The following is a 9059-nucleotide window of genomic DNA, read 5'->3' on the forward strand; positions in this document are numbered from 1 at the left end:
CGACTTCAAGGCAGATGATTCTAATCTGCCTAAAACTGCTGCCTCCTTCAATTTATAGTTGGGTAGGCTTTTCTTCTTCACTTCCTGCCCTATGTTATAGTGCTGAGCAAATCACGAAACTGCTGCACACACCAGAGTGGCTGCATTTCAATAGTGGATGGTTCCACTGCATCCCTCCCTTTATTGCATGAGGGTCCTTCCACACGAAAGGCATTATTACATCAAACACATCCCTGAACCACGAGTACAGCCCCACTGGCGGGCCTGGCAGTGGCTTGGGGAACCGGCCATCAAGAATGGTTGTGTTTTGGTGAAATGAGCCGTGCGGGTCCAGCCTCTAGCAAGCAGATATTTATGATACAAAACCCAGCGCTGGTGCCAGACCATAGTGGTGGAGTCTCCATAAGGATGCTGTCCTGCCTTAGGCGGCCATCTGGGCAGGAGGCCAAGGGCAGAGGGTCCGATCCAGAGATCTCAGGGGGGTCTTGCTGATTCTGCTGGACTTTGGGTCAGGCTCTGGATGAGCACGGAGCCCTCTGGACAGTCTCTGTCTAGATGAGCGATACTCTGCCCCTGCCATAGGAGGCTCTATGGTGAAAGGCCCTTGGGCTGGGCTGCTCTGTGCCACTCTTGCTTTTAAATGGATTTTCTAACAGCCCCTCGCACAGAACATCTCCGAGCAGTGCTGTGATAATGACAGAGACAGTTGTACGTGGAAATCCAATCAATGGTAATTAGGCCGAGACATGAATTAGTGCCTCGGAGACCAAATCTCTGAACTCTGATTGCAGCCAGGGAGGACGCCAGAGCCCCGCAGGAAGGGACAGGTATTTAAAGGCTGCTGGCTAGTTGCATTACCCAGCTAGTTGTGTTACCCGGCTCCTTTTGGCAGCTTGCCCTGATGGAAGAGAAGTGCGACATGCACCTGAGAGGCACTGCAAAGGCAAGGAGGCAGCTTCCCTGAATCCTGCCTCAGGCCTGCTCTCTCCCCAGGGCTTTCTGAACATCGGCGCTTGCTGCTATCCAGCTACCGTGGCACGTGTTCACACGGAGACAGACGGGGAGCAGCTTAGCGGAGAGGGAGAACAGCAGCCTTGCGTCTAGTTTGGGCAGCGGCCCCCAGCCCAGCCTTGTGGGCGACTTGCTGCCAATCCCATGCTGTTGTGGCTGCAGGTGGGCAAGGAGAGTGAAGTGACGCTGCCCCAGTGTTGTTGCTCATCAGAGCACCCAATGGTGCCAGACCTTGAATGCTGATTGCAGTGGGAATTGGGGCCTCAGCACCCGTTGTGGGGCTTCTGGCCAGATCTTCAACTGAGCTCCTCGCCCAGCTTAGAGGGAAACTGAGGCACAGAAAAACCTTTCTGACTGGAGATGGTGACCTCACCCCACCACTAAGGACACGGGGAGGAGAATTAAAGCATGGGCACTGCTCGGATACTGCCGTGGTATCACTATCAAACTCCTCTGGACTCCTGCAAACCCAGCAGTCTCTCTCCAGTGAAACCACAGCAGAGAAGACGTTAGTGGCTTTTGAACCTGAACTTTTCAGAGCAGCTTGATCCGCATTAAGCGACAAGCCTTATCCTAATGAGCCTAATAAGCTAAGCTAAGCATGGTGTATCAAGCAGCTTCAGCACTGCTCCAGCCAGTGCCTTGCATTCAGCTGGACCACAAGCCTGGAAAATGCAAGTGCAGAGCTGCGGTGTGTTGGAGGAGGGACAGAAGCCCCATTAGCAGAGATTTTGCAGGGCCAGGGCCAGGGCCAGGGCCAGGCAGCTCCTTGCTCCAACCTCTCCTGCAGACAGGTCTGTTCTGTAGCTGCTTCCTGAACCATTAACACAAACTCCCGGGAAGTTACCCTCCCCTGCCCCACACCAGCAGCCCCGAGGGCAGGGATGGGGGTTGGGAGAGTCACTAAAGAGACAAGCACCTGCCCGGAGGGGCCTCTTTTGATTAATAAAGTTAGAATTTTATTTCCTGATGATGTCGACATTACAAGTTTTTGGAAATTTCTTACAGTGGAAAAGGCCCTTGGACCCAGGAGTCCGACTCACGATGAGATGGGAGGGGGCGGGAGGCGAGAGGGAGCCCTGGTAGTATTTACAAGGTGATGGAGGGGCTGGTCCCCTCAGCAGCAGCTGGCTCTATGGGGTGTGCACGGTGTCTCGCTGGGTCACCCTGTGCACTGCCACCAAAGCCAGAGCCTGGCACCCTATAGGGAAATCCCCACGCAGCTACCTGTCTGCTCTGGGAACGGGGCACAGAGACAAGCACACTGCTTTGGAAACAGGGTGCTGTGGCTCAGGGATCAGGCTGGATCTTATCAGTGGGACTCTTCTTCAGCATCAGAGTCATGGGGACCCCTGATTCCACATAAGCCTCTTCTTGTCCCTCCGCCTGCCTCTGCTCTCTGTCCAGCTGTCCCCTTGGTCTGCCAGTGACATATGCTAATGCTTCCCTTTTCCCACCTCTTCTTCAAGGCCTGGTGGCATAGGCATCCAGATGCAAACCACAGATCTCCATGTGGCAGTGACCCTGAGGACCCTGAGCTTGCCCCATGGTACAAGCTTCCCACAGCTCAGTGAGGTTCTCACCAGGGATTTGGCTCAGCCCTGCCTCTGAGCTCTGTGGGGCAAGGGCCTTCACTTCTCCAGCATCAAGCACGATGTTACCTGTAGGGCTGTATAGAGAAGTCAGGATGGACAGTGAGAAAGGGCTTGATCCTGAGGGGTCCTATGCAGCTTCGATGCCTGCTAGCTTCAGAGTGGGTTGTGGACATTCAGCACCTCCTGCCTAGAGGAACCTGGGGTTTGGAAGGTGTTTGCTAACAGGTTACAGCCCAGCATAGATAAAACAGCATGCCATTCATATAAGATAGGGTGTTTCTGTGCTGGGGACTGAACATTTCCGGTGTTACCTGCACTAAAAGCACACTGCATTATCTATGCTAGGCTAACGTGCCGGCCAATGCCTTCCAAAGCTTGCTCTAGACAAAGCCCCCAAAGTCAGGCCTAACGTGTTTCTGCAGAGCCCCACCTGGTTGCCCAAACCTTCCTCTAACACTGAGGTCCCATCCATGCTGGGAGTCAAACAAGCCCTTCCGAACCCAGCCACCAGCTCGCATCCCGCTCTACCGTCAGATATTGTGTCCCCATGGTACCTCCACCTCCAGCCAAACACCTCACCCATGTGTCCTCCACACAGGGAAGCCCGCCTGCTTCCACCATACTTCCTCCCTTCCACTCTCACTCTTGCCTAGTGAACATGTTTTTTTGCAGGGACACTGGTGGAAGCCACCAAGGGCAGCAAACTCTTGACACAGACCCCCTTCAACTCCCACAGCTGCAGGCACAAACACAAGGCCGCATGACAGGTCAAAACAAATTAACGTGGCTCGGCTTCCAGCTTCCGTTGCCTGCCCACTGATAGACTGCCTGGGAATGGATGGCAGGCCGAGGATTTATTTCTAGTGACGACTCAGGCGCTTGTTCGGGGCCGTGGAATACACCTGGGGAAACGGGGAGCCGCCGATGGACAAACTGCAAATGGAAACAGATCGTCTCATCTTCCATATATCATCACTCTCTCCGCTCAGCGCAGCGGTCCCCGGGGATGCCGTGCTGAGAAGTGGAGGGCAGTCAGCTTGCCCCACTCCACAGGACTCTTGCTCTGTACAAACTGCTGTGAATAGGCTGGGAAGCCATGGATAAGGGGACCTCAGCGGCTCTTAAGAGGAACTCCCTCTGAGATGGCTCACGCTCTGCACTCCAGAGACTGGGGGAAACGAGACGGTTTTCTTCAAGGTGCATCTCTCTGACTCTCAGCCCCCGCTGTGATTAAACATCTGTCCAAGCTGGTTTCCTCCGTGTCTTGGGGGGCCAGGCAATTCCCAGCCACTGCAAAGGTATCCACCAGACCTCTGACCCTGGGGATACCAAGAGGTTGCTCCCTCCATTCACAAAAAAAGATCTGCAGAAAGTTGCATTTCAGTTAAAAACCCTCCAGAGCGCCTGGAATAAAACCAAATCCGGCCCATTTGTGTGAGCTGTTTGCACGGTCCTGGCAGCAATGAAGTGAGGCCCCTGCCCAGGTGGCTCCAGGTCCAGGGTGCAGTCCACAGAGCCAAGACAAAGCCCCGCTGCGAGGAGATCGACCCATGTGGATACCAGACAGTCAGGGCTCCCCTGGCCCCAGGAAGGTGGCATGGGGACTGCCTCGGCAGCCAGGAGTGGAGGCACAGCTCTTGCATCTGGTGACTTGCTGCTGTCAGGAGACCTGGGGGAACAAAGCACAGAAACCTATAAATCCCAGGCCAGTCAGCTGCCTCCTGGCTCCCAGCCCAGCCCCTCTACCCCAGCAGGGGCTTTCTTACTGGTGAGGCTGAATGCAGCCCAGTGCCATGGCACAGGTCCCACCTGCCTGTATGAGGGCAGGGACCAAAACCCACAATGTATGCGATTAAGGGGTGAAAAAAATAAGAACTGAGAAAGAGGGGTGAGAAGAAGACCACAGGGGGCAAACTCAGGCACTGCCCACTGGGAGCCTGGCTGCCTGCAGAGTAGAGGTGCAGCAGGGACTCTCCCCTGCCATGCAAGGCGATGGCAAGCATTGGTAGATGCTGGGGGTAGACGTGGCTCAGAAATGAGGCTGGCCTCAGCCTTTAGGGCATGTCAAGGAAGACAGCGGGTGGAGGGAGAGGTGCCCACACACATACACTGACTCTGTGTCTAATCAGCTTGGAGTTATCCTGTTAAGCTCCTTCTACATGCAGCATGCTGGCAGACAGTGTCTTCTATCGCCCTAAGCCCATTTGTTCCGGCTTCTCCTCTCTGAGCAAAGCTCCCCTCTAGGCCGGGGAAGGGGATGACACAGGCTGTGAGCTCTCTCCCGGGACCCCATGCCCCAGCAGAGATGCCGTTTGTGGAGGGGACCCACAGAAAGGCCCCAAAGGAAACAATCACCTTTCTACCAGCTCTTTGGGGCCCTCCTCTAGATGCTGACATAATTCGGACCCTTCGGTGGGATGCTTCCAAGAGCCACAGAAAAGCCCCCATTCTCTGTTCATTTGAAGGGGCTTTAGTGCAATTCCTACAGAGCCCTGCTTCATTTCCAAACAACCCCACTGGGTTCATCCCCATTAACCTTTTCAGGAGAAGGCCAGACACTCCTGGCCCCTCTGTGTAGGCCCTAGACAGCCCTGCCAGGACCGCTCAAGTCTGAGCTGCTGTTCTAGTGCCCGGCCTCCTTGGACCGAGAGCAATGAACCCATTTCACTTGGGAACGATGAGGCAGTTGTACCTCTGGGTGCCTGGGGCCAGGCTGGGGCAGAAGCTTGCTTGCCAATAAGACATCTGTCCTTGATGAACTGGGCCAGCCAATGCACCACACACTTCCCATGCCTGAGCAAGAAACAAACCATGAAGCCAGTGGATTTCAAGCTCTCCATGCTAGGAAAACTTTCTCTGTACTGGGACCCATCTAGGACTTCCTTCAGGCTAGCTCTGATGGGTGCCAGTTTGGGTAAGCTTGGCAGACACTTGGGAATCCCTTGACTTTTCATCATGCTGGATAGGCTGAGCACCCCTTCCTGAAGCTGTGCGATTCCAGCGTGCCTGCTTTCCTCCTGGCACCTTCTTCCCCAGTCTCTGGTCCTGGGGACCTAGTCAGGCTTGCTGAAAGATTCAGGGGCTCACAGATCCCAGCAAAGAAGATGCCCCCCACACACCGCTGGGAGGAGAGCAATGGAGAAGCAGGCTGTGCTGCTCCTTTAAGACTCCAGGAGCGAGCTGGCACGTCTTTGTGTAGCCAAATGGATCAGAGTAAACAGTGGGGAGGTCCCTCCCTGATGAAGCACGAGGATTCTGCGTCGCCCCTGATTGTACATAAATGATTCAGCGGCAGAAATGTGCGTATTCTACATTGGTGACCTGGCGACATGAATATTTAATAATGCAAAGCAGGGCCGTGCAGATCGGGCAGGATTCGGCAAATGGGAGCGGGTGTTTGATAAATACAAATGCACCTCTCCTCTCCCCTGGTCCTTGCTCCCTGCAGCCTGGGGCGTATTCATCTTCCCTAACAGCCTGGAAGTGGCTTGCTCTCGGCTGCAGCGCTCAGCAGCAGTGGGGAGCGCCTTCCACACAGCAAGGGCAGCATTTGCTTATGCTGTGTGCCAGGTTTTCAGACAAGACATGTACAGAGGTGGGATCAGACCAGGAGCCGGAGCGCTGGGAAGCTGGGAATACAGGTTGCTAGAGCTTGTCTCTGGGCCCTAGTCCTGTGAACAGGGCCTGGCATTGCAGATAGGAGGTCATCTCTATATTGACCACTACAGAGAGGTCCACTGGGTGCAGCCTTGATACTGCCACTAAAATAGTACCTTCCTGCATCCCTAGATGTGGAACTCCCTGCCACAGGACATTGCCGAGGCCAGGAGAACGACAGAGATGGAGGGAGTGGTTATCCAGAGTCATTCGAAAGGGCTGTGGAGCCTCATGCTTCAGGGGTATCACAGCTCTGTTAGGGATCAAGAAGAGGGTGCAGTGGAGACAGATTATCCCACACCTGCCTAGTGCTGGGGGTCTGACTCCTTCCTCTGCTATAGCTGGTGTCAACCCCTGTTGGAGACAGGGCTCTGGATGGCTGGTCTCCTGCACTGATCACTTCTGGGAGCTCCACCGGCGAGGTACTTCCCCATGCCCCCACCTCCGGTAGCCTGCGCTGTGCGTGCACTTTGCTCTGAAGCAGCTGGAGACGCGTGTTTCTGCACGGGCTTCCTCCAGTTATAATTGCTCCCCATGCAGCAGGGCACAGGTCCCCCAGGGCCTCAAGAGACAAACTCCACGATGCTGACATGGTTAGCGGCCAGGACAGCAGCACTCACGTTGCCGCCTTCCTGAGAGACAAATAGCTGTGGCCTGACAGTGCCTGTCTCCCCTGTGCTGCGGGGAGCGTAATTCACTCTCTTCCAACTCTTAATGTCTCTGACATTAATAAAATATTCCGATGCACTTCCGAGGCTCCTGCCAGCAGCATCCAGCTCCCCGTTCATTGTTATGCACTTGCTGAGCTGACTGCAGCACAGACTACCAGGCCGCGCACAGAGGGAAGCCAGGCAGCTGCTTCTGGATGGGAAGGCTCATTTGGGCAATGCTGCTGCAGGAGCCGTTCCACCTCAGCAGCCTTCGAATACAAGATGAATGGATGCTGGCTCCTCCTCCCACTCCCCATGTCACAGCCCCCGGGCTCCAACCGCTCTGCGCTGCCAGCCAAGGAGGAGAGACGAGTCCCTGCTTCAATGCCTGATCCCGGTGCCCCCATTTTGGGGGAGGCATCCAGGGATCCAGCCCAGAGCTGCACAGGTGGCCCCAATTTCTGCAATGGGCCAAATTGGCAGAACGTCTCCAAGCCTTGCATGCTGAAAGGGGGTGAGGTTGTGCCCTTTGGAGGGAGGGAGAAACCAAAGTGCCTACAAGCTCCCCCACAGGCTGATCTGCCCTCTTCCCTACCCCACCCCTGCTGGAAGGGGCTGCATTGCACCAGCCGTGAAACAGCACATGCTGGTTTCATAGGCTTAACAAGGCTGCAGGCTCCTGCTGGCTAAGGGCCGAGACCTGTCTGAAGAGGAGGGATTCCCTGAGCAGGCAGGAGAGGGCAGGGACAGGTGCCCTATTTCCCCTGTTGCCCTTCCTCTCCATGCTGCAGGTACCCAGCTTTTACACCACCCCTGGGAGGGAAGCGATGCCTTTCTGTTTCCAGGAAGGTGGAGGTGAAGTGGAGCTGGTCGAGGGCCATGCCATGACCCTCCCTTCCAAAGGGAGACCCCCCAGTCCTCACCATCCCATGGCACCGAGCCAGCCTGAGGTGAACGTCTCCTCATGGGACAGAGCTGCGTCTGGGTGCAGGCCCCGCAGGCACTTCCTTTAGGCTCAGCTACTCTGTCCCAGGCTTTGTTTCAAACCCATCTCTACAGGGAATCACAGCAGGTGCGTTGCAAAGCCTCCGGAGAGCCCAGTCCCCTTGGCTCCAGCAGATGGGGTCCTGCAAGTGAGCAGTACCTCGGTGCCCCGGGCATATCCTATTAATGAGGTTGATTCCTGTTGACGGCAGGGCCCAGAGCTGCCTCCCGGTGCTCTCAGGGGAAGTGGGAAGGAAGAACCTCGTTCTGGGTCTTCGTGACGGCTGCTCTCCATGCTCACTTTAGCCACAGGTCTGCTTCTCTCCCTGACATTTCTCTCATCACAATCTGTAGATCATGGAGCAATCTGAGTCCCTTGCAGTCCTGATAATGCCTTGTTTCTTGCAGACCTCTTACTGCCCTACCCAAATACTCTTGCTCCTGCCAGGTCTACACGCATCACAGCCTCCCCTCCCCACCTCTATGCCAGGAGAGGGGCACATATGAGGGCTGGCAGCCAGGAGAGGTGGGAGCTCCTGGCTCTGCCACGACATCTGTGACATGCAACAATTCACTCCCCCAGCCCTGTGCCTCAGTTTCCCCTCTTATCCAAGGGGGTGATAATAATGGTGCTGATCTGCCTCACTCCCATGCAGGCTCCTCTGTGTTTCTCAGGAGCCCTGATACTACAGTGATTCCTTCAAAGTACCTCATGCTCTTTAAGATGATAAGGTTTGGGGGCCTGACCGCAAACACCTGGGGGAGGTGATACTGGGAGTCCTCAAAATGGCCTGTAACCGAGTGAAGGGGGGTGCGGGGAGGTGCAAAATACCTGGTGGGGGTGGCAGCTCACCCTAGGAAGACACTGCCCATCATGCTTGCTTCCTTCCCCCTGTCCAACCATCCTGGACACCTCCTGAGAGACAGCAACTGCTGGCTGCCCCTTCTGTCCCTGCCCAGCCAGAGGAGAGGTACTCACGGTGACGGTCTTTATTCGGCCCAGTCGTCTTGTGCAGCTCCATCCTGAGTGATTGATTAACAAAGTGCACTGCTCTCCTTCGTCGCAGGGCTCCATCCCGCACCACTGTTTACTGGCAATGAGCTGAGCTGCCAGGCAGGCCAGGGGAGGGAGCAGAGCAGGAGGGAGCGAGAGAGATGGTAG

The 9059-nt window shown here is 55.6% G+C and overlaps 1 protein-coding gene across 1 annotated transcript in view; it reads right to left on the minus strand.

The window, feature by feature from the left end:
- Positions 1-1190: 1190 nt before the first annotated feature.
- The window catches only part of LOC106722284, a 21804-nt gene continuing 13935 nt past the window's right edge, over positions 1191-9059 (minus strand). Inside the window, exons 3-5 of the mRNA XM_025206024.1 lie at positions 8877-9004; positions 5299-5399; positions 1191-4275 (exon numbers count right to left, since the gene is read on the minus strand). Coding sequence (XP_025061809.1) covers positions 3987-4275; positions 5299-5399; positions 8877-9004 — 518 coding nt within the window. The 3' untranslated portion in view covers positions 1191-3986. The remainder of the gene's footprint in view (positions 4276-5298; positions 5400-8876; positions 9005-9059) is intronic.

The sequence above is a fragment of the Alligator sinensis genome, unplaced genomic scaffold (assembly GCF_000455745.1).
Source record: "Alligator sinensis unplaced genomic scaffold, ASM45574v1 scaffold872_3, whole genome shotgun sequence".
NCBI lineage: Eukaryota > Metazoa > Chordata > Crocodylia > Alligatoridae > Alligator > Alligator sinensis.